This window comes from Salvelinus fontinalis, chromosome 31 (assembly GCF_029448725.1).
Source record: "Salvelinus fontinalis isolate EN_2023a chromosome 31, ASM2944872v1, whole genome shotgun sequence".
In the NCBI taxonomy this organism is placed as follows: domain Eukaryota; kingdom Metazoa; phylum Chordata; class Actinopteri; order Salmoniformes; family Salmonidae; genus Salvelinus; species Salvelinus fontinalis.
The window spans coordinates 1159639-1186028 of NC_074695.1; the positions used below are offsets into that span (position 1 = coordinate 1159639).

The following is a 26390-nucleotide window of genomic DNA, read 5'->3' on the forward strand; positions in this document are numbered from 1 at the left end:
CTGGTTGATATTGTGCTCGTTACTTTTTTTTGGGGGGGGGGGGGTGCTGATGTTTGATTGGGTTAGAACTGTGACCTTATAGAAACTGAAAAAGGTGCTCATTGACAAGGATAGTCCCTTTAAAATGACTTCATTTGAATCAATGTTGATAACCAAAATGCTGAAACCGGAAAGGGCCTGCCACAAAGTTGGAAGCACAGAATCATCTAGAATGTCATTGTATGCTGTAGAGTTAAGATTTCCCTTCACTGGAACTAAGGGGCCTGAACCATGAAAAACAGCCCCAGACCATTATTCCTCCTCCACCAAACTTTAGTTGGCACTATGCATTTGGGCAGGTAGCGTTCTCCTGCATCCACCAAAACCAGATTAGTCCGTCAGACTGCCAGATGGGGAAGCGTGATTCATCACTCCAGAGTCCAATGGTGGCAAGCTTTACACCACTCCAGCCGTCGCTTGGCATTGCGCATGGTGATCTTAGGCTTGTGTGCAGCTGCTCGGCCACGGAAACCCATTTCATGAAGCTCCCAAGGACCAGTTCTTGTGCTGACGTTGCTTCTAGAGGCAGTTTGTAACTCGGTAGTGAGTGTTGCAACCGAGGACAGATGATTTTTAAGTGCGATGTGCTTCAGCACTCGGCGGTCCCGTTCTGTGAGTCGTCGTTGCTCCTTGACGTAGCCACTTCACAACAACAGCACTTAGTTGACCGAAGCAGCTCTAACAGGGCAGAAATTTGACAAACGTACTTGCTGGAAAGGTGGTATCCTGTGACGGTGCCATGTTGAAAGTCAGAGATCTTCAGTCAGGGCATTCTACTGCCAATGTTTGTCTATGGAGACTGCATGGCTGTAGCCGAATCCTCTAATTTGAAGGGGTGTCCACATACCCTGTCTCTACACCCAGACAGGGTACGTTCCAGGGCGTACTATTGCAGTCATTGAAGGGGTGTCCACATACCCTGTCCCTACACCCAGACAGGGTACGTTCCAGGGCGTACTATTCTTCTGTCATTGTGGATCCATCCTCAGTTAATACTATATCTGCATCTGGATAATCAAGACAGCTTAGATTTCATTTTTTTATTTTTTTTATTTTTTAAAAGCTATTTAACTTTGAAAATGTGGAGCTTAAAAATCAAGATCTGTAGGACCAAAATAAATAAATAATATCGGAAATCCTTGTAGATTAAAATTTGAAGGCAACAAACTGAAAGGGGCGTAGACTTCAACTAGGCCCGGTCTTTTACCTAAAATGTAATCCCGCTTGATAGAAAACAGAGGCAATTACTATTTAATGCAACGGTTACCATGTACCTTTTCATACTTCAGGAGTTTCCATGAAATAGAGGATTCCCTCCTGGAGACTTTAAAACTACTATACAGACCAAAAATATATAAAACTCAAAGATTTGAGTGAGTGAGTTCATATTAAGGAAATCCTGGGGCTTCACCAGTTCCAACTACACTGACTGTCCAGCAGGGCTTTACTGGGGAAAATGTGACAAGTCAAATGGGGTAAAAAAAAATAAAGATTCCAAACTAGTAACATTGGGTCAAGTTGTAGTTTATTATTTCAGCGTTACCATGGCAATGCAAACCAACCGTTGACTGGCAACAGACATGACTGTGGAGATACTAGGGTCAGATAATACCCAGAAATCAACAACCAGCCTAGAAGAACACATGTGGTCATATAGCAGTTTAAAGTTCACAAGTTATTTAAGTTCTCACATACAACTCAAGTCCATTGAATGTAGATTCCCTGCATCAGTTTCACTGCTAATTAAGGCTATGACCAGCAACAAGCAGACGTTAGTCAGGAACCTTCCGGTTCCTCCTGGAGCTGGTGTCTAACAGTGCTATGGAGAGGTTCATTATCAAGCAGGTGGAACCATGACCACACACGGAATGTGGAACCATGACCACACACGGAATGTGGAACCATGACCACACACGGAATGTGGAACCATGACCACACACGGAATGTGGAACCATGACCACACACGGAATGTGGAACCATGACCACACACGGAATGTGGAACCATGACCACACACGGAATGTGGAACCATGACGACACACGGAATGTGGAACCATGACCACACACGGAATGTGGAACCATGACCACACACGGAATGTGGAACCATGACCACACACGGAATGTGGAACCATGACCACACACGGAATGTGGAACCATGACCACACACGGAATGTGGAACCATGACGACACACGGAATGTGGAACCATGACGACACACGGAATGTGGAACGAGATAAAAGATGACATTGTTAGCAGCTGGAATGAAAAGAAACCAACCGAGATAGAGCTGAAAAGAAATATACATTTAGCTTCATTTGAAACACACCGACTGATAGTTCAGCATCGCCTAGACATGCAGAGAACACGACCAGCTCAAAACAAAGCTCGTTCTATACCCAGAATAGTCCCAGAAGGCACCCGGTTCCCTGGATAGTGAACTGTATTGTTACAACAGCAGTAAGGCACCTTCGGGGGTTGTGATATATGACCAATATACCACGGCTAAGGGCTGTGCCCAGGCTGTATACTCCGCGATACGTCGTGCCTAAGAACAGCCCTGATGCCGTGGTATATTGGCCGTATACCACCCCCCCCCCTCAGGCCTTATTGCTCAATTACAGTTTAGCAGAAAAATAAAGAGGGTTCATTAGAACGAGGCTGCATTAAGGTGTGTAAAGAATTATCTAGAAACATTACTGCATATTACCCTTCAGGGATGGTCAAGACATCACTCAGACCCCTCCCTCTCCGCTAGCCTATTGGCTCTGCTGCTGCAACACTGCAGCTATTGTCTTGCTGTATACTCTGACTTGCAGCCACAAGGGGCGCTAGAGAGCCCTGTTCTGTTTAACACTCGTGGTAGATGGGAGGGAAGTAGGTTTTTTAAGCCCTCTTTACCCTCAGACTGCGGAGAGAGGGATGGAGAACATGGAATTGGTAAATGTGTACAGACTTGAAGGAAAGAGATGTCCCAAAATGGCACCCTATACCCAACCTAGTGCACAAGACCAATAGAAAACCTGGTCAAAAGTAGTGCACTACATAGGGAATAGGGTGCCATTTTGAAGACAAGCGCTGAGACGACCGTCTCAGTTGGCGAAGGTCTGGCGCACGGTGTTGACGATGTGTTTGGCGCTGATGCCGTACAGGTCGAGTAACTCCTGAGGTTTTCCACTCCGGGGTATACGGTTCACCGCTAGTCGCGTGACAACGATACCAGGCTCCTCCCCGACGGCAGACAGCACCGCCTCCCCCAGACCCCCTGGACAAAGAAAGAGACAGGGGTAAGATGTTGCACCCCTCCCCCACCGGAAAACACCGGATAACAACGGTTAGCTGGAACAGTTCAACACCCACCCTCTCTGTAGTGGTCCTCGACGGTGATGATTCTCCCGCCGGTGGCGTGGGCGCTCGACAAGATGGTGGCGGCATCCAGGGGCTTGATGGTGAACGGGTCGATCACACGGATGTTCACTCCTACACACACACACACACCAATTAGCCCAAAGTCTCGATCAAAAAGCATAAATTCTAGATGATATATTTCATTATTAAAAACCCAAAGGCCTAAATCCATTAGGTACAGATCCTTCAGGAAGTATTCATAGCCCTCGACTTAAGCCACATTGTTGTTAAACAGTCTGAATTGTAAATGGAATATATTCTCACCCATCTACACCTCAAATGACAAAGTACACAAGTTTGTAGACATTTTTGCCACTTTGTTGAAAATGAAATGAAATCTAATTTACATAAAAATTCACACCCCCAAGTCACATCTTTGGCAGCAATTCGAGCTGTGAGGGTACCGGTACCGAGTCAATGTGGAGGCTATATACAGGGTGTTACAGTACAGAGTCAATGTGGAGGCTATATACAGGGGGTACCGGTACCGAGTCAATGTGGAGGCTATATACAGGGTGTTACGGTACAGAGTCAATGTGGAGGCTATATACAGGGTGATACGGTACAGAGTCAATGTGGAGGCTATATACAGGGGGTACCGGTACAGAGTCAATGTGGAGGCTATATACAGGGGGTACCGGTATAGAGTCAATGTGGAGGCTATATACAGGGTGTTACGGTACAGAGTCAATGTGGAGGCTATATACAGGGGGTACCGGTACCGAGTCAATGTGGAGGCTATATACAGGGTGTTACGGTACCGAGTCAATGTGGAGGCTATATACAGGGGGTACCGGTACCGAGTCAATGTGGAGGCTATATACAGGGTGTTACGGTACAGAGTCAATGTGGAGGCTATATACAGGGGGTACCGGTACAGAGTCAATGTGGAGGCTATATACAGGGGGTACCGGTACAGAGTCAGTGTGGAGGCTATATACAGGGTGTTACGGTACAGAGTCAATGTGGAGGCTATATACAGGGTGTTCTGGTACAGAGTCAATGTGGAGGCTATATACAGGGGGTTCTGGTACAGAGTCAATGTGGAGGCTATATACAGGGGGTTCTGGTACAGAGTCAATGTGGAGGCTATATACAGGGGGTACCGGTACAGAGTCAATGTGGAGGCTATATACAGGGGGTACCGGTACAGAGTCAATGTGGAGGCTATATACAGGGGGTACCGGTACAGAGTCAACGTGGAGGCTATATACAGGGGGTACCGGTACAGAGTCAACGTGGAGGCTATATACAGGGGGTACCGGTACAGAGTCAACGTGGAGGCTATATACAGGGTGTTACGGTACAGAGTCAACGTGGAGGCTATATACAGGCGGTACTGGTACAGAGTCAATGTGGAGGCTATATACAGGGTGTACCGGTACCGAGTCAGTGTGGAGGCTATATACAGGGGGTACCGGTACAGAGTCAGTGTGGAGGCTATATACAGGGGGTACCGGTACAGAGTCAGTGTGGAGGCTATATACAGGGGGTACCGGTACAGAGTCAGTGTGGAGGCTATATACAGGGGGTACCGGTACAGAGTCAATGTGGAGGCTATATACAGGGGGTACCGGTACAGAGTCAATGTGGAGGCTATATACAGGGGGTACCGGTACAGAGTCAATGTGGAGGCTATATACAGGGTGTTACGGTACAGAGTCAATGTGGAGGCTATATACAGGCGGTACTGGTACAGAGTCAATGTGGAGGCTATATACAGGGTGTACCGGTACCGAGTCAGTGTGGAGGCTATATACAGGGGGTACCGGTACAGAGTCAGTGTGGAGGCTATATACAGGGTGTTACGGTACAGAGTCAATGTGGAGGCTATATACAGGGGGTACCGGTACAGAGTCAATGTGGAGGCTATATACAGGGTATTACGGTACAGAGTCAATGTGGAGGCTATATACAGGGTATTACGGTACAGAGTCAATGTGGAGGCTATATACAGGGTGTTACGGTACAGAGTCAATGTGGAGGCTATATACAGGGGGTACTGGTACCGAGTCAGTGTGGAGACTATATACAGGGTGTTACGGTACAGAGTCAATGTGGAGGCTATATACAGGGGGTACCGGTACAGAGTCAATGTGGAGGCTATATACAGGGTATTACGGTACAGAGTCAATGTGGAGGCTATATACAGGGGGTACTGGTACAGAGTCAATGTGGAGGCTATATACAGGGTGTTACGGTACAGAGTCAATGTGGAGGCTATATACAGGGGGTACTGGTACAGAGTCAATGTGGAGGCTATATACAGGGTGTTACGGTACAGAGTCAATGTGGAGGCTATATACAGGGTATTACGGTACAGAGTCAATGTGGAGGCTATATACAGGGGGTACCGGTACAGAGTCAATGTGGAGGCTATATACAGGGGGTACCGGTACAGAGTCAATGTGGAGGCTATATACAGGGTATTACGGTACAGAGTCAATGTGGAGGCTATATACAGGGGGGTACCGGTACAGAGTCAATGTGGAGGCTATATACAGGGGGTACCGGTACAGAGTCAATGTGGAGGCTATATACAGGGGGTACCGGTACAGAGTCAATGTGGAGGCTATGTACAGGGTGTACCGGTACAGAGTCAATGTGGAGGCTATGTACAGGGTGTACCGGTACAGAGTCAATGTGGAGGCTATGTACAGGGTGTTACGGTACAGAGTCAATGTGGAGGCTATATACAGGGGGTACTGGTACCGAGTCAGTGTGGAGACTATATACAGGGTGTTACGGTACAGAGTCAATGTGGAGGCTATATACAGGGGGTACCGGTACAGAGTCAATGTGGAGGCTATATACAGGGTATTACGGTACAGAGTCAATGTGGAGGCTATATACAGGGGGTACTGGTACAGAGTCAATGTGGAGGCTATATACAGGGTGTTACGGTACAGAGTCAATGTGGAGGCTATATACAGGGGGTACTGGTACAGAGTCAATGTGGAGGCTATATACAGGGTGTTACGGTACAGAGTCAATGTGGAGGCTATATACAGGGTATTACGGTACAGAGTCAATGTGGAGGCTATATACAGGGGGTACCGGTACAGAGTCAATGTGGAGGCTATATACAGGGTATTACGGTACAGAGTCAATGTGGAGGCTATATACAGGGGGTACCGGTACAGAGTCAATGTGGAGGCTATATACAGGGTATTACGGTACAGAGTCAATGTGGAGGCTATATACAGGGGGGTACCGGTACAGAGTCAATGTGGAGGCTATATACAGGGGGTACTGGTACAGAGTCAATGTGGAGGCTATATACAGGGGGTACCGGTACAGAGTCAATGTGGAGGCTATGTACAGGGTGTACCGGTACAGAGTCAATGTGGAGGCTATATACAGGGGGTACCGGTACAGAGTCAATGTGGAGGCTATATACAGGGGGTACCGGTACAGAGTCAATGTGGAGGCTATATACAGGGTGTTACGGTACAGAGTCAATGTGGAGGCTATATACAGGGGGTACCGGTACAGAGTCAATGTGGAGGCTATGTACAGGGTGTACCGGTACAGAGTCAATGTGGAGGCTATGTACAGGGTGTACCGGTACAGAGTCAATGTGGAGGCTATGTACAGGGTGTACCGGTACAGAGTCAATGTGGAGGCTATGTACAGGGTGTACCGGTACAGAGTCAATGTGGAGGCTATATACAGGGGGTACCGGTACAGAGTCAATGTGGAGGCTATATACAGGGGGTACTGGTACAGAGTCAATGTGGAGGCTTTATACAGGGTGTACCGGTACAGAGTCAATGTGGAGGCTATATACAGGGTGTTACGGTACAGAGTCAATGTGGAGGCTAGATACAGGGGGTACCGGTACAGAGTCAGTGTGGAGGCTATATACAGGGGGTACCGGTACAGAGTCAGTGTGGAGGCTATATACAGGGGGTACCGGTACAGAGTCAATGTGGAGGCTATATACAGGGGGTACCGGTACAGAGTCAATGTGGAGGCTTTATACAGGGTGTACCGGTACAGAGTCAATGTGGAGGCTATATACAGGGTGTTACGGTACAGAGTCAATGTGGAGGCTATATACAGGGGGTACTGGTACAGAGTCAATGTGGAGGCTATATACAGGGTGTTACGGTACAGAGTCAATGTGGAGGCTATATACAGGGGGTACTGGTACAGAGTCAATGTGGAGGCTATATACAGGGTGTTACGGTACAGAGTCAATGTGGAGGCTATATACAGGGTATTACGGTACAGGGTATTACGGTACAGAGTCAATGTGGAGGCTATATACAGGGTGTTACGGTACAGAGTCAATGTGCGGGGGCTCCAGTTAGTCGAGGTAATATGTACATGTAGGTATAGTTAAAGTGACTATGCATAGATGATAAACAGAGTAGCAGCAGCGTAGAGGGGTGGGGGGGGTGTTAAGTTCATGTTTTAAGTATCCCTATATTTCTGTTATTACGGGGCTATCACTCAGTCAAGAGTGCGCATGCGCAGGAAGTGGAGTCGTAGTTGGACCTGGCCTGGAGTGTAATGGCTACCTTGTAGTGTGTTCATATAGTATAGTAAACTTTGTTAAACTGGAACTTTGTCGTTGTGTCATTTCGAATTAACAGGGGGGGTTTGAGTCACTCAGATATCATAATAAATGAGTATAACTGCAGGAAATTAGCAGCAAAATGTCTGCGGCCAAGAGGGCTTCTACAATGGCCACGCACTCTGATCCTAGATCAGCCCTTTAGATCAGATGACACGGACCGGGGAGACCTGACCCTAGACCAGAGGTGTCAAACTCATTCCACGGAGGGCCTAGTGTCTGCAGGTTTCTGGTTTTTCCTTTCAATAAAAGCCCTAGACAACCAGGTGTGGGGAGTTCCTAACTAATTAGTGATGTTAATTCATCAATCAAGTACAAGGGAGGAGCGAAAACCCGCAGACACTCGGCCCCCCCCGTGGAATGAGTTTGACACCTGTGCCCTAGACGGACCGGCGAGCCCTGACCCTAGACGGACCGGCGAGCCCTGACCCTAGACGGACCGGCGAGCCCTGACCCTAGACGGACCGGCGAGCCCTGACCCTAGACGGACCGGCGAGCCCTGACCCTAGACGGACCGGCGAGCCCTGACCCTAGACGGACCGGCGAGCCCTGACCCTAGACGGACCGGCGAGCCCTGACCCTAGACGGACCGGCGAGCCCTGACCCTAGACGGACCGGCGAGCCCTGACCCTAGACGGACCGGCGAGCCCTGACCCTAGACGGACCGGCGAGCCCTGACCCTAGACGGACCGGCGAGCCCTGACCCTAGACGGACCGGCGAGCCCTGACCCTAGATAAGCAGTCCTACTCAGACACAATGTCAGGATGCCCAATTACTGTCAAAAGTCCAAATTGGGGAGAAAGATCACATTTGTCCCACCTGTGTAAACACAGCCTATGAACTAAGGGCCCTGGACAGTTTGTGGTGTAATTCCCTGCCAGGCCACACGGAGTCGCTCTTACCCTCGCTGGCCAGCTCATCAGCAGCAGTCAGGGCTTCATGCAGAGTCACTCCAGCTCCAATCACAGTCACCTTGTCGCTGGCGGACTGACGTACCACCTTGGCCACGCCCACCTCAAACTTCTCCTCGGGGCCGTAGATCACTTTCAGTTCTGGTCTGGTGATGCGGATAAAACAGATTCCCTGAAATATATTAGACAGAGATGTAGTCCAGGCTTATTAGTTCATATGTATATTATATATATAAAACTCATGGATTTGCATAGTGGCGTCTTGTCTACAATGTGGTACTGTATGTAGAGGCTATAATGAAGGCTGATGAATGTATTCCTGTATATTCTGGTACCTGATATTAATATTCTGCACCAAGTCAAGTCAAGTCACGCCAAGTCCAGATGGCAACAAACTTATTGTATCGACAAGAATCCAATGGTGTGGATCTGTCGGTGTAACGACTATGGTGTTGGGTTGACAGTCTCCGGACCCGGTTCGAGTCCAGGCTGGGGGTCCCCCCCACCCCACCCCCAAAACCCACCATGTTGAATAGGTGTGTGGCTCCTACCTTGGTGTTAGCAGCCAATTCCACAGACCTCTCAGCAGACACGCCATCGCTGGGGTAGAACACAGTGCATGTTGGGATAGCGCGGAACATAGCAATGTCCTCCAACGCCATCTGGGAGGGGCCATCCTCACCTGGGGCCATAGGAAGTAGAGTGTGGTTGGTCGAGGGAAAGGGAAGTACAGTGTGATTGGTCGAGGGAAAGGGGGACAGGTGAGATTTGAGACGCAGAGAGCGACCGTACTGACCGATGGAGACGCCGCAGTGAGACCCAGCCAAGTTGATGTTAGACTCGGAGACGGCGGCCATTCTGATGTGGTCGTAGGCCCTGGACAGGAAGGCAGCGAAGGTGCTGGCAAACGCCACCGTGCGGTCTCTCGTGGCACAGCCAATCGCCACGCTCACCTAAACAATAATTTTATTTAACTAGTCCTGTGTTTCAGTGACCCAGGGGGTCTGTACAGGCACACATGATAACACACACAGATGTAGATATGAGGTATAGTGGTTTCAGGGAACACAATGTGTTGTGAAATTTTATATTTTAACTAGTATATAACTGCCTTAATGTTGCTGGACCACAGGAAGAGTAGCTGCTGCCTTGGCAGGAACTAATGGGGATCCATAATAAACCCCAGGAAGAGTAGCTGCTGCCTTGGCAGGAACTAATGGGGATCCATAATAAACCCCAGGAAGAGTAGCTGCTGCCTTGGCAGGAACTAATGGGGATCCATAATAAACCCCAGGAAGAGTAGCTGCTGCCTTGGCAGGAACTAACGGGGATCCATAATAAACCCCAGGAAGAGTAGCTGCTGCCTTGGCAGGAACTAATGGGGATCCATAATAAACCCAGGAAGAGTAGCTGCTGCCTTGGCAGGAACTAATGGGGATCCATAATAAACCCCAGGAAGAGTAGCTGCTGCTTTGGCAGGAACTAATGGGTATCCATAATAAACCCAAGGAAGAGTAGCTGCTGCCTTGGCAGGAACTAATGGGGATAATATACCTCAATACATACAAAATGTATGTATACTCCAGTAGCTAGTTGCTATTGGACCATAGACATGCATATTTAGTAGTATTTCTATTGAGGGCACCGGGGTCTGTGAAGGCATATTTAATAGTATTTCTATTGAGGGCACCGGGGTCTGTGAAGGCATTAACCCTCCAATGTAAGATCCTACTAGACACAGAATGATGATAATTACAGGACTGTGCCAATTCCCTTTATAGTGCACTACTTTTAACCAGAGCCCTTAGGGTCCTAGAGTGTCATTTGGGACATAGCAGACAGTGCCGTCTAACTCGTCAAACATTCTGAAAGCTGGACCAATCAGGACGGCATTCTGAAAGATGAACCAATCAGGACACGTGGATACTTTTGCTGGAGGATTTATTGATCTCCTACAACAGAATGAGATACAGAGAGGGTTGTAGTGTATCCTACTAGAATGAGAGGCACTACAACTCTCCCTGTATCCTACTAGAATGAGAGGCACTACAACTCTCCCTGTATCCTACTAGAATGAGAGGCACTACAACTCTCCCTGTATCCTACTAGAATGAGAGGCACTACAACTCTCCCTGTATCCTACTAGAATGAGAGGCACTACAACTCTCCCTGTATCCTACTAGAATGAGAGGCACTACAACTCTCCCTGTATCCTACTAGAATGAGAGGCACTACAACTCTCCCTGTATCCTACTAGAATGAGAGGCACTACAACTCTCCCTGTATCCTACTAGAATGAGAGGCACTACAACTCTCCCTGTATCCTACTAGAATGAGAGGCACTACAACTCTCCCTGTATCCTACTAGAATGAGAGGCACTACAACTCTCCCTGTATCCTACTAGAATGAGAGGCACTACAACTCTCCCTGTATCCTACTAGAATGAGAGGCACTACAACTCTCCCTGTATCCTACTAGAATGAGAGGCACTACAACTCTCCCTGTATCCTACTAGAATGAGAGGCACTACAACTCTCCCTGTATCCTACTAGAATGAGAGGCACTACAACTCTCCCTGTATCCTACTAGAATGAGAGGCACTACAACTCTCCCTGTATCCTACTAGAATGAGAGGCACTACAACTCTCCCTGTATCCTACTAGAATGAGAGGCACTACAACTCTCCCTGTATCCTACTAGAATGAGAGGCACTACAACTCTCCCTGTATCCTACTAGAATGAGAGGCACTACAACTCTCCCTGTATCCTACTAGAATGAGAGGCACTACAACTCTCCCTGTATCCTACTAGAATGAGAGGCACTACAACTCTCCCTGTATCCTACTAGAATGAGAGGCACTACAACTCTCCCTGTATCCTACTAGAATGAGAGGCACTACAACTCTCCCTGTATCCTACTAGAATGAGAGGCACTACAACTCTCCCTGTATCCTACTAGAATGAGAGGCACTACAACTCTCCCTGTATCCTACTAGAATGAGAGGCACTACAACTCTCCCTGTATCCTACTAGATATCCTACTACCCTGGCTCCTGGCAGCGTCAGGTTACAGCGTGGTAGAGATTAAGGTGAGGTCTAGGAGCAGAGACTCAGATTAACCTGACCCAACAGAGCCCTGACCAGAACAGGAGTTAGGATTACACAGCTAGTCATAGAACAGGAGTTAGGATGGAGATTTTCTGGACAGGGACACCGTCGCTGTCCGTCAACGTATGACTCCCACTGAGAAATCACTGAGAAATGACTGCCAGTTTGCCTGCGCCCTTAATCTGCCAGCTAGTTAGAGGCTGATACAGGACTGATTACACAGTGTGACCTGTGAACCTTTCTTTACAACACTACAGTTAGGAGACAGAGGCACCGCGAACCTACTAACAACTACGGGGACGTTACCGGACAGACTGAAGCCATCAACCTCGTCTTAGTACGTTACCAGTCTCTTCAGCGAACATTCAACGCCTGGCCAAATAGTCTGGGTTTACAGCCATCTCAAAGATCAATATGTGTTGGATTTACGGCGGGGGTTGCTCATTGGTTGTTGGAAATGACAATATTTTCATTGACAACATGTGGAGCCTCAAATTTAGAATTGTAACAGTTGATAAATTATGTAAATCGAACATTTAGCTGTTAGCTAGGCATGTTGTATTTCTAGGTTTAAAACTAAGCGGTTTTGTGGTTGGTATGTATTTAGTTTGACTATTTAGAAGTCAACAAGCAACTTTTGACAGACTGGTTTCATCAGGACAAACAAAAAATGGTTGCTTAGCAACTGATACCAATGTGTTCTGTGGAGGGGGGAAAAAAAGATTTCCAATTGGATAATCATTGGGAGGGGATAGCGAATCAGGATCAATGTTCTTCCTCTCCCCTTCAACACCCCCTCACCATGTTCTCGCTCACCCCCCAGTCTCGTCCCTCCTACATCCATCTCACCATGTTCTCGCTCACCCCCCAGTCTCGTCCCTCCTACATCCATCTCACCATGTTCTCGCTCACCCCCCAGTCTCGTCCCTCCTACATCCATCTCACCATGGTCTTCCTCACCCCCCAGTCTCGTCCCTCCCCTCCATCTCACCATGTTCTTCCTCACCCCCCAGTCTCATCCCTCCTACATCCATCTCACCATGTTCTCTCACCTCCCAGTCTCGTCCCTCCTACATCCATCTCACCGTGTTCTCTCACCTCCCGGTCTCGTCCCTCCTACATCCATCTCACCATGTTCTCTCACCTCCCAGTCTCGTCCCTCCTACATCCATCTCACCATGTTCTTCCTCACCCCCCAGTCTCGTCCCTCCTACATCCATCTCACCATGTTCTTCCTCACCCCCCCCAGTCTCGTCCCTCCTACATCCATCTCACCATGTTCTTCCTCACCCCCCAGTCTCGTCCCTCCTACATCCATCTCACCATGTTCTCTCACCTCCCAGTCTCATCCCTCCTACATCCATCTCACCATGTTCTTCCTCACCCCCAGTCTCATCCCTCCTACATCCATCTCACCATGTTCTCACCCCCCAGTCTCGTCCCTCCTACATCCATCTCACCATGTTCTTCCTCACCTCCCAGTCTCGTCCCTCCTACATCCATCTCACCATGTTCTTCCTCACCCCCCCCAGTCTCATCCCTCCTACATCCATCTCACCATGTTCTTCCTCACCCCCCAGTCTCATCCCTCCTACATCCATCTCACCATGTTCTTCCTCACCCCCCAGTCTCGTCCCTCCTACATCCATCTCACCATGTTCTCTCTCACCCCCCAGTCTCGTCCCTCCTACATCCATCTCACCATGGTCTCTCTCACCCCCCAGTCTCGTCCCTCCCCTCCATCTCACCATGGTCTCTCACCCCCCAGTCTCGTCCCTCCTACATCCATCTCACCATGGTCTCTCTCACCCCCCAGTCTCATCCCTCCCCTCCATCTCACCATGTTCTGTTCAGCGATGAAGCACTCGACGAAGCGTTCAGGGAAGGCCTTGTGGAACATCTCAGAGAAGGTCGAGTTCTTCATGTCAGCGTCCAGAGCGACCACCCTCTGACTGGACTGACCCAGTTTAGCCAGGGCCACGCCATACGCCTTACGAGTAGCCACCTAGGAGGAGAGAGAGGAGAGGGGTTAACCGTTTATCCCCCTCTCTGGGGGGGGAGTGGGTGTCGTGCTCTGCGGGGGAGCGGGTGTTCACCTTATCCCCAATCTTGTAGTTGGGCGGGGAGGGCAGGCTGATAGGTGAGAGGTCAGCGGGGGCGGTATCTTCTTTAGGTAGCTCGGGGCAGATGGTCTTGTTGGGATTCTGAATCTGAGCCTCCAAGTCTTTAATCGCCTCCTCTGCCCGGTCCTTAGGCATGGGCTTACCATGCCAGTTCTCCATATCCTCAATGCCTGGAGAAAAGGAATCGACAGATTTAGTCATTAATTTCATTAACAGTCACTCACAGAATAACAGGTGTAGACTTTACCGTGAAATGCTTTCTTACAAGCCCTTAAACAAGAGTTTAAATAAAACAAAGGAAAAATGTTAACAAAAAGTATTGCGTCCTCCGAAACACAACCAACGGCTTCTTGACACAATGACCCCTTAACCTTGAAACCAGCCGCATCAATGTGTCGGAGGAAACAGCGTTACACCTGGCGACCGTGTCAGCGTGCACCCAGCCCGCCACTGAGCCCGCTAGAGCGCGATGGGACATCTCAGCCTCCCCCAAACCCTCCCCCATACCCCCCCACCCAGCCTCCCCCTAACACGGACGATGCTGGGCCATTGTGCGCTGCCTCATGGGTCTCTCAGTCACAGCCAGCTGTAACACAGCCTGGGATCGAACACGGGTCTGTTGTCACACCTCTCCCATACTCCCCCCCCCCCCCCCCCCCCCCCAGCCTCTCCCATACCTTTGAGTCCTCTCCCCTTGAAGGTCTTGGCCAGGATCATGGTGGGTTTCCCCTTCACCTGCTGGGCCTGCCACAGAGCTTTACACAGCTCCTCGACATCATGACCATCCACCACATACGTGTTCCACCTACACAGTTAAACAATGAGAGACGGGGCAGTATGGAAGACTGACAGTATGAGAGGAGAGGAGCAAAGGACGAGAGATCGAGGGGGTACTGACACTAACACAGGGCAGTATGGAAGACTGACAGTATGAAAGAAGAGGAGCGAAGGACGAGAGAGAAAGGGGGAACTGACCCGAACGCAGGGTAGTATGGAAGAATGAAAGTTTGAGAGGAGAGGAGCGAAGGACGAGAGAGAGAGGGGGTACTGACCCGAACACAGGGTAGTATGGAAGAATGAAAGTTTGAGAGGAGAGGAGCGAAGGACGAGAGAGAGAGGGGGTACTGACCCGAACACAGGGCAGTATGGAAGACTGACAGTATGAGAGGAGAGGAGCGAAGGACGAGAGAGAGAGGGGGTACTGACCCGAACACAGGGCAGTATGGAAGACTGACAGTATGAGAGGAGAGGAGCGAAGGACGAGAGAGAGGGGGGGGGGGGTACTGACCCGAACACAGGGCAGTATGGAAGACTGACAGTATGAGAGGAGAGGAGCGAAGGACGAGAGAGAGAGGGGGGGTACTGACCCGAACACAGGGCAGTATGGAAGACTGACAGTATGAGAGGAGAGGAGCGAAGGACGAGAGAGAGGGGGGGGGGGTACTGACCCGAACACAGGGCAGTATGGAAGACTGACAGTATGAGAGGAGAGGAGCGAAGGACGAGAGAGAGAGGGGGGTACTGACCCGAACACAGGGCAGTATGGAAGACTGACAGTATGAGAGGAGAGGAGCGAAGGACGAGAGAGAGAGGGGGGGTACTGACCCGAAGGCTTCGCAGCGTTTACGGTACACGTCCATGTCGTGTTTGAGAGGAGCAGCTTCACTCTGTCCCAGGCGGTTAACGTCGATAATAGCCACCAGGTTATCCAGGTTGTAGTGGGAACCAAACGCCATGGCCTCCCAGACAGCCCCCTCCGAACACTCCCCATCACCCAGCATGCAGTACACACGGTAACTAGGGACAGAAATTTAATTTACATATTCATAAACAGACTGTCATTTAAAATTTTAAAAAATTTAAAAAAAATCACCAGAGACACCTGCTCAAGGTGTCACCAGTCATTAAAGTGCTTCATTTGAGCCAGACTCTGCACCTCTCCTTTTTGACTGTTTTGTTTCAGGGACCTATTTGGCCGGATCCGGTAAAAATAGGTTTTCCGCCCGGGCTGGATATTCTAAGAGATGATTCAGGTTGGTCCGGCTCAGGCGTACGGTTTGCGTAAACATTGTTATTTATGCTTGAAACCAACACACATGGCTGAGAGAAGCCTGTAACTCACAGAACTAGATTCACCTTCTATGATCCCTCCCTGCTCTGATTGACATGAGCCTGGACCTCTCACAGAACCAGATTCACCTTCTATGATCCCTCCCTGCTCTGATTGACATGAGCCTGGACCTCTCACAGAACTAGATTCACCATCTATGATCCCTCCCTGCTCTGATTGACATGAGCCTGGACCTCTCACAGAACTAGATTCACCATCTATGATCCCTCCCTGCTCTGATTGACATGAGCCTGGACCTCTCACAGAACTAGATTCACCATCTATGATCCCTCCCTGCTCTGATTGACATGAGCCTGAGAGAAGTCTGTAACTCATCTCTAGCGTTACACTTCATTTTCTTATAGAATCATAGCCGTGCGAAGGGTTCTGGAGAAGACGCAGAACCCCTGATTAATCCAAATACATTTACCAAAGCCATAGAATAACTTCTCTCTTCAGAAAGTCTACACAAGGCTCTTTAAAACCGTCAACGCCCTCTGAGGGTGACCCTTAACCTTCTGAGAACAGCACAGATGGGTGACGGGTGCTTTGAGGGATAGTGTCAAGGCTTTGGGAAGATGTGTGTGTGTGTGTGTGTGTGTACCTGGACTTGTCGAAGTGTTTCCCGGTGTAGGCCATCCCGCAGGCAGCCCCCAGCCCCTGTCCCAGAGACCCCGTTGCCACGTCAACAAACTCCAGTTTCTGTAGAGCAGTCAGAGTTAGTCAAACCTGAGCTGAACCGTGTTCATTAAGGCATCGCCACTGAAAACATTTCAAAAACATTTTTTGTAACTACAGGAAACACAAGGTAGTCCCTTCCTGTTTGTCAGTTCTTCCGTTTTGAACAACCTTTCAGTACATTGGGGTCAGGGGTTACTTACAGGTGTGGGGTGACCCTCCAGGTCAGAGTCGAGCTTCCTCAGGTTGATCAGGTCGGCCTCCTTCACAAAGCCCGCCTCCGCCCAGGCAGCGTACAGGATTGGTGCAGCATGACCCTGGAAGAACGCAGCAGCCAATCAGAACACCGTACACGATGCAGAGGGGAGCATGGGAAATGTAGTGCAAATGAAAAGAGAACCCTTGACATGTGAACCGTGTGTGCGGGGGCGGGGCATGTAAGTGTGTATGGTGTGCGGGGGCGGGGCATGTAAGTGTGTATGGTGTGTGGGGGCGGGGCATGTAAGTGTGTATGGTGTGTGGGGGCAGGGCATGTAAGTGTGTATGGAGTGTGTGCGCAGGGCAGGTAAGTGTGTATGGAGTGTGTGCGCAGGGCAGGTAAGTGTGTATGGAGTGTGTGCGCAGGGCAGTTAAGTGTGTATGGAGTGTGTGCGCAGGGCAGGTAAGTGTGTATGGAGTGTGTGCGCGGGCAGGTAAGTGTGTATGGAGTGTGTGCGCGGGCAGGTAAGTGTGTATGGAGTGTGTGCGCGGGCATGTAAGTGTGTATGGAGTGTGTGCGCGGGCAGGTAAGTGTGTATGGAGTGTGTGCGTGGGCAGGTAAGTGTGTATGGAGTGTGTGCGCGGGCAGGATCACCTTAGACAGCACGAAGCGGTCGTTACACTGGTTGCGTGGGTCGTTGGCTTTGTAACGCATGGTGTGGAAGAACAGCACGGACATCAGCTCTGCTGCACTGCAACATGTGGTGGGGTGACTGGTTAGAGACGGGAGAGAGAGGGCAGTGTTGGTGAAACGTGACATCACATCCTGCTGTTAACGGAAATCCAAGCCACTCACGTTAAGAGTTGCATGCACAGGTCGCAAAGTATTCACACCCCTTGACTTTGTCAACATCGTTACATTACAGCCTTATTCTAAAATGGATTAAATAAAAAAAATGTCCTCAATCTACACATAATACCTCAATGACAAATCGAACAGGTTTAGAAGTTTTTGCAAATGTGTAAAATTAAACATGGAAATGCATTGACATAAGTATTCAAACCATTTGCTAGGAGGCTAAATTGAGCTCAGGTGCATCCTGTTTCCATTGATCATCCTTGAGATGTTTCTACAACTTTGATTGGAGTCCACCTGTGGTAAATTCAATTGATTGGATATGATTTGGAAAAAGGCACACACCTGTCTATATAAGGTCCCACAGTTGACTACATGTAAGAAAAAAACCAAGCCATGAGGTTGAAGGAATTGTCCGTAGAACTCAGAGACAGGATTGTGTCGAGGCACAGATCTGGGGAAGGGTACCAAAACATTTCTGCATCATTGAACGTCCCCAAGAACAGTGGCCTCCATCATTCTTAAATGGGATTAGTTTGGAACCAGCAAGACTCTTCATAGAGCTGGCCGCCCAGCCAGACTGAACAATCAGGGGAGAAGGGCCTTGGTCAGGGAGGTGACTAAGAACCCGATGGTCACCCTGAGAGCTCCAGAGTTCCTCTGTGGAGAACCTTCCAGAAGGACAACCAGCTCTGCAGCACTCCAACAATCAGGACAGAGTGAAAAGACAGAAGCCACTCAGTAAAAATAAGGCACAACAGCCCGCTTGGAGTTTGCCAAAAGGCACCTGAAGACACTCAGACCGTGATTCTCTGGTCTAATGAAACCAAGATTGAACTCTTTGGGCTGAATGCCAATCATCATGTCTGGAGGAAACCTGGCACCAACCCTACGGTGAAGTATGGTGGTGGCAGAATCATGTTGTGGGGATGTTTTTCAGCGGCAGGAACTGGGAGTTCCCACATATGCTGAGCACTTGTTGGCTGCTTTTCTTTCACTCTGCAGTCCAACTCATCCCAAACCGTCTCAATTGGGTTGAGGTCGGGTGATTGTGGAGGCCAGGTCATCTGATGCAGCACTCCATCACTCTCCTTCTTGGTCAGATAGCCCTTACACAGCCTGGAGGTGTGTTGGGTCATCGTCCTGTTGAAAAACAAATGATAGTCCCACTAAGCCTAAACAAGATGGGATGGCGTATCGCTGCAGAATGCTGTGGTAGCCATGCTGGTTAAATGTGCCTTGAATTCTAAATAAATCCGAGACAGTGTCACCAGCAGAGCACCCCCACACCATCACACCTCCTCCTCCATGCGTCACGGAGGGAACAACACATGCGGAGATCATCCGTTCACCTACTCTGCGTTTCACAAAGACAGCAGTTGGAACCAAAAAGGACAGATTTCCACCGGTCTAATGTCCATTGTTCGTGTTTCTTGGCCCAAGCAAGTCTCTTCTTCATATTGGTGTCCTTTAGTAGTGGTTTCTTCGCAGCAATTCGACCACGAAGGCCTGATTCACGCAGTCTCCTCTGAACAGTTGATGTATCTGTTACTTGAACTCTGAAGCATTTATTTTGGGCTGTAATCTGAGGTGCAGTTAACAAACGAACTTATCCTCTGCAGCAGAAGTAACTCTGGGTCTTCCTTTCCTGTGACGGTCAACATGAGAGCCAGTTTCATCATAGCGCTTGATGTTTTAATGACTGCAGTTGAAGAAACTTCCAAAGTCCTTGACATTTGGGCACAAAAATAATCTGAAACATCCACAAAACAGGACCAAATACTTTACTACACAAGTGAATTTGTCCCAATACTTTTGGTTCCCTAAAATGGGGGGGAGACTAAGTACAAAAAGTCTAAACGGTTCACCCGATATGGATGAAAATATCCTGAAATGAAACCCGTCTGCACGTCTTTTCTAACCCAAAGTGTTGAGACAAAACAACAATGTCACTGTCCCAACACTTGGAGCTCAAAATACATTTTTCCCAGGGAAGACAACACTGATCACAAGCAGCACGGCCCTGGACTTCATGAGGGAGACAGAGGCCTCATACCCAGGAGACACTTAAGACTCAACAGGGCAGTCTCTCCACAGCGAAGCCAAGCAGTGTTGTAACAGGTATTTGCAGGAGAGCAGTGGTGGTTTAGAATATTGCAAAAATCTGGTCGTTTTGAAAAAAGCTATGCATTGACTAATAGTATCGCTACTTCCTGTAATCTCATGCGTCGTTGACCAATAGCATATCTACTTCCTGATAACCTGAACATGTCAACACTCCACTCCCTATGGGGGTCATTCAGCGGGAACGTGTAGGTGGCGTCCCAAATGGCCATAGTCTTTAGAGTGCACTACCTCTGTTGACCAGGGCCCATAGGGTTCTGTATGAATAGGATTACATTGGGGACGAGCTGTTAGTAAACGTTTAGTCAAACTCATATCTACACACAGTATCAGTCACTGCATTCTTCATCATTAAAAAACAGAATGGTATTCAAACCATTTACCCACAAGGTGCTCATCCAGTATCAGACACCTGCTGAAAGAGAAACGTTTAGTCAAAGTTCCCACCAAATACTGACAGCTGAAGCATTTTTGGGGAAAATTACACTTTATGTAAAAGCAGTTTTGATTTTCAGCAAAAATATCCTATAAAAAAATAAATATATATAATACACACACACAAAGCAGTTCTTACATCTGTGTAGAAGAGGACCAATAAAGTCACCCATGATGAAGAAACGATGAGGCAGCCCAGGCTGGCGTTCAATACGACAGAACGGTGTACAATGTGGAATTGAATGGAAACGGTACGTTACAGCCAGTTAAGGTGTTATTATGGCCTATACGTTGTGCTGGACGAGTTCTACCATTTCAGATAGTCATCCTTATATTGACCATTTCAGACGGCCACCATTTCAGATCGTCATCCTTATATTGACTAGGCCACACAGGAGAAAACGTACCTCAAAAGGTTGTTGAAGAACAGTCCGCCCCGTTTTTGGGGGGGGAAACGTGTCATGCCGTACAAACCGTCTAGAAACGTTGAAAACTGAACACACCCCAGGTCCGCCTATAGGCCTGACCTCTCAAACAGGCTACTCTTCATCTCTCTAAGAAAAGCCTAAACCTGATAAACCATGATTCCCTTCCAGGGAAGGTTATTTGTTATCATTGTGGGCAACTGTCTGAATACCAGGAAGTGACAAAACATTTTATTTAGCAATAACAGGTTAGTCTTCACCATACTTCAAACGTGTTCCCTTTTTCTGGCCAGTATACGAGTGCAATCACAGCCAGTCAGGAGGAAGTTAAGAGGAAATAGTCTCTCAACTGAAAAGGAGCCACAGGCCATCTTTCTGCTTCCTCCCTATTGTTCAGACTAAAGGAGCTGGACAAGTTGAGCCTGCTCTGGAGGTGGTCTCATTGGGTTGGTGACGTTTATTACTGAAAACAGGGAGAAAGTGTCACCAGGAAATACCCCATCTTATAAACAGAAAACAATAAAAGTTTATGCGTTTAGATAAAGGTTTAAGGGACATTTGTTTTACTGTTAAGTGATTTTAATTTTTTTAACATGACAAACACAAGTTTCTCTTTTTCAGTGATGAAGACATGGATGTCTCATGACACCGTATGCAAAATGGATCAACTTTAAGCACCGTAAATGTTTTGGCATTCAGGTTCAAAAAGTCATTTTCTAACCACTTCTTCCATGGGCATGTATGGAAAGTTGTGTTTCAACCACAGGGGATGTTGTCACAAAACAAAACACTTATTGAACTCAAATGGATTTACCCATAAACTGAAACGGTGCAAGATAAGCGTACAATATAATAACAGCTATGTATTGTAGTAGTCAGTAACAAATCAATGATTTGGTGAATGGTAGCCTAGGCCTTATCAAAATTATACTCCTGATCTAGGCCTATATTTGGGAAGTAGGATAGACTGATTTAACCCATTAAATACCCAACGTGGTGTTTAAGCCAAAGGCAGCTTACGTTATCTAAAACAATATATTTTAAATTCTTATTATTTTAAAATTTAAAACACATAAGCAGGAAACTGAACTAGTGCAGAATCAGGGCTGGATACTGTTGATGTGGACAACTGGGCATCTGACAGACTGTCACGATCGTCTTGAGGATAATGAGTGGACCAAGGCGCAGCGTGTGAAAAATACATATTTTATTTGAGACGAGTGAAACACGAAACGAACACTTATAACAAAACAAACAACCGTGAAGCTACAAACGTTCTACATAGACAATTACCCACAAACGCATAATGCCTATGGCTGCCTTAAATATGGCTCCCAATCAGAGACAAATGAAAGACAGCTGTCTCTGATTGAGAACCACTCAGGCAACCATAGACATAACCTAGACACATTCACTAAACCCAATACCCCCTTCACCATATAACCACCCAAGACGAGACAAAAACACAAACATTCCCCATGTCACACCCTGACCTAACTAAAATAATAAAGAAAACAAAGAATACTAAGGCCAGGGCGTGACACAGACCAGGAAGTGATCAGGTTGGTCTTCATACCTGAAAAACATCATAGACCCTAACGAGGAAATGGTTATTTTATGAACTGAAAATAACCCAAATAAACATTCTGGCTCCACACACATTGTTTAAGTGAAAGACTAACCCTTATCTAAGCCACAGGTGAGGTTCTCTCTACCTAATGTTGTAAGCAGTAAACACTTACAGTAAAATCTGGGTATGGAAAGATACCGTCTCATGAATTCAAAAAGGAATCTGCATCTTTGTAACAGAGGAGAGAACACTATTGAATTCTTAGCAACAGTGGAGTTGCTTTAGCCTGGTCCCAGATCTGTCTGAGGCATACCAACGCCATAGTGACAAGGAGTTGGCATCACGACGACAGACAGACCGGCTAGAGCTGCTCTGAGTTGACAAAGTTACCGACGGGGACAACTTATTTTGTAGCCCTTCAGTACCTAACCCTAACACTGACAGTATGTAGATTATACGTAACAAATGCTACTAATATATATATATATATATACAATAAATAAATAAAAATGTCTGGTCAAAATGTGTTGAACTAACCTACATAGTGAATAGGTTGGAATTTCAGGCACAAAGCCATCCTTTCTCCCCTTCTTTCCCCACACAGTGACAAACACATTCAGAATGTCATGTTGAGAACGAACCACTCCTGTACTGTGGCAATAATGGTGAGGAAAATGTAGTTCGACTTGGCTTAAATACTTCTCTGTAATGAGAGAGGAGCCCAACTTTAATTTATTTACATCAATACCGCTGTGCTGCAGGTAGCCTATGACTAAGCAAGTTCCAAGCTTGAAGAGAGAACAGTTAATGCGGGACAAGAGGGCATTTCTAAACCCCCCCAAACACACTCATCCTTTATTCAGTATTTTACTAGGGTGCTGTCTGGACGCATGGTGGGACTATCTTTATAATCAAAGACAGAAGGCCACCACAAGACCCGCACATCTCTCCATGTGATGTGTTAACTTTGCTCAAATGTAGCCATAACTAAAATATATATATTCGACATGGTCATGATGCCAGTGGTGTATTCATTCCTCCGATTCTGTTTCTTAACGGAATCAAACCGGGAAGGACAATTGAAAACGCTAAAACAGTTGCAAACCTTTCAGAAACAGTGGAATGAACACACCCAGATAATCATAGCTATCTAGATTATATCTGATCAAAAGTTAACCAAAAGTAACGATTGATGGTGCATCCATAAAATGTACGATCATTTAAAACGGTACCAGTTTTACGCAGATGTAGCTAGCTAATATTGCTAGTTAGACTTAACATGGAACACTTTACAAATGACCAGAGCTGACAACTCACACATTGGCCGAGAGACATAGGCATATTTGACCCTCATAATCAAGTATTGAAAAGTAGTGTTTTTGTCTAATTAGTTCATTATCAGCGCGTTACCAACTGCGCTCAAAAACAACGTTTTAAAATCGGAAGCATCTGCAATTTAACATGACGAGCGGAACCGCTACCATGGACCTGTCTTAGTACTGTGAACCGCGGCACAATGAAGCATGACTGGTCCAGTTGTCAAATGTTTTAACCCAGAAGTGTACATTTGATTATAGGAGGGAGGAGGGGGCAATACATAGAAAACTATCATTGGGTTAGGGTGTAGGGGCTGATTGATGCCATCTTGTCTTCAGTAGATTGTATTCTCCTTCAACTAGCAGACAAACCACCTGAAGAATATTGATTCATTCGATTTTTTTCTAGAAGGTTGAGTGATGGAGAAATGAATTTGAAAAACAATTACATTTATCAAACACCAAGACCTTTGGTTATCGCAGGTGGCCAACCCTCCTTGAGAAAACATTTTAAAGATAGAGTACACCCAAATTACAAAGTGTTTGTGTCCTTACATTGAAAGCAGTCTATGGACAAGCAGACTGAACTTATGATCTGGTTACACACAGCCATTAAATATGATAGTTTCATGTGCAGAGACTATGTGTAGTCGTAACACTCCTCAGCATGTGTTACAAAACTTTACACCTGAGAACAGGGATAAATCCCTCCCAACAGTTTCTACCATGTACCCTTCTCATTATTGTCTGAATAAAATGTCAAACCTAAAACATTTTTTTTAAATTAAATGCATACTTAAAATTTTAATCCCCCTCAAAAAACAAGTCGTCAAATGTTGAGTTTATTTAAAAATGTTCAAAGCATCCCGAATACACCTGACCTGTGGTTTTATTGAATTCCCCCGCCCATCTAGGAGTTGTGCCAGGGGAAATGAAATGCACCTAGCAAATCTCGCGCCAAGCTTTCTTCAAAAGTTGTCAACTCTGAATTACACCTGTGAAGGGAAATGTTGTGTACTTGGTTTAACTAGCTAGTTGGTTTGTTTAACTAACTAGTTAGTTGGCTGGTTTAACTAACTAACTAAACCAACGACAACTAGCCGTTTGACAGTCTGCCCGCACGTCCACGCAACGGTTACTGCTGCAGCCCCGTTCAGTTCAACGTATCATGTTAGCTAACGAGATACATTACACAAAGTTAATAAACGGGTTCCTGATTACTTTTTAAGCTTACCCGGAGTTGGAGGCGCATGTTGCCTTGATAGAGTTGATCCGCAGCTTGTTAGCGATGTCTTTCAGGCCCTGCAAAGTCTTCTCGTCGGGTTTATGGTAGCTAGCCATGCCTGAGGTAACGGAGACCGCTTGGTAAATGACAAGCACGGGTTTTTGAAGAGCTGCACAACTTCGGTGTCGGTTCAACTCGTGAGACTAGCTGAGCATTCAAGGGATGCTGTAAACGAGGAAGGAGACGGCTTTATATGGAATTACCCTCTGGCCGCCGTACAAGGAACTGGGCGGCTCGGCTGTGGACGCCCACCACACGTTTTCATTGGTTGAAAGGCGTTCTCATTCCACCACGCTCGACACAACGTAGCCTGCGTGATTAAACGTCAGCACGTACACGTAACAGCTATATATTTATTTACCTGCAATATTATAATAATGATTATAATTGATTAAATGTATATAGCGCTTTTCATAACAATCTCAAAGCCATCAGAAGCAAAAAACAAACAACCAATACATCATGAGTAGCCTATAGTTGTCTCGGTAACCAATAGAGGCAAAGTCTTTGAGTGCATTCATCCTCCAAAGATGAAGGGACAGTTCATGGCTTGATCAGAGGAAGGTGGTCAGGGAGATTGTTGTTGAAGAGTCTGGTGACAATCATGTAGAGGGTTACACTGGGAACCAGCCTGAGTCATGTAGAGGGTTACACTGGGAACCAGCCTGAGTCATGTAGAGGGTTACACTGGGAACCAGCCTGAGTCATGTAGAGGGTTACACTGGGAACCAGTCTGAGTCATGTAGAGGGTTACACTGGGAACCAGCCTGAGTCATGTAGAGGGTTACACTGGGAACCAGCCTGAGTAATGTAGAGGGATACACTGGGAACCATCTTGAGTCATGTAGAGGTTTACACTAGGGAACCGGCCTCAAACATGTAGAGGGTTACACTGGGAACCAGTCTGAGTCATGTAGAGGGTTACACTGGGAACCAGTCTGAGTCATGTAGAGGGTTACACTGGGAACCAGCCTGAGTCATGTAGAGGGTTATACTGGGAACCAGCCTGAGTCATGTAGAGGGTTACACTGGGAACCAGCCTGAGTCATGTAGAGGGCTACACTGGGAACCAGCCTGAGTCATGTAGAGGGATACGCTGGAAACCAGCCTGAGTCATGTAGAGGGTTACACTGGGAACCAGCCTGAGTCATGTAGAGGGATACGCTGGGAACCATCCTGAGTCATGTAGAGGATTACACTGGGAACCAGCCTGAGTCATGTAGAGG

General features: G+C 47.4%; 1 protein-coding gene across 1 annotated transcript; it reads right to left on the reverse strand.

Moving 5' to 3' along the window:
* Window positions 1-1547: 1547 nt before the first annotated feature.
* Window positions 1548-25408, reverse strand: LOC129829401 (transketolase-like). The gene is made up of 13 exons (XM_055891080.1): window positions 25114-25408; window positions 17809-17926; window positions 17159-17272; window positions 16882-16979; window positions 15773-15964; window positions 14845-14972; window positions 14141-14337; window positions 13885-14049; window positions 9732-9888; window positions 9487-9617; window positions 8927-9107; window positions 3394-3513; window positions 1548-3298 (listed from the first exon to the last, which is right to left on the reverse strand). The coding sequence occupies exons 1-13, from the start codon at window positions 25218-25220 to the stop codon at window positions 3126-3128; spliced, it is 1881 nt and encodes a 626-aa protein (XP_055747055.1). The 5' UTR covers window positions 25221-25408; the 3' UTR covers window positions 1548-3125.
* Window positions 25409-26390: the final 982 nt, after the last annotated feature.

Excerpts from the sequence above, each read along its gene's own strand:
- LOC129829401 (XM_055891080.1), bottom strand. The coding sequence starts at position 25,220 with ATGGCTAGCTACCATAAACCCGACGAGAAGACTTTGCAGGGCCTGAAA. Across the intron at positions 16,980-17,158 it reads TGGAGGGTCACCCCACACCT|AAACTGGAGTTTGTTGACGT; the intron begins GTAAGTAACCCC and ends ACTGCTCTACAG. Across the intron at positions 14,973-15,772 it reads AAACGCTGCGAAGCCTTCGG|GTGGAACACGTATGTGGTGG; the intron begins GTCAGTACCCCC and ends TTAACTGTGTAG.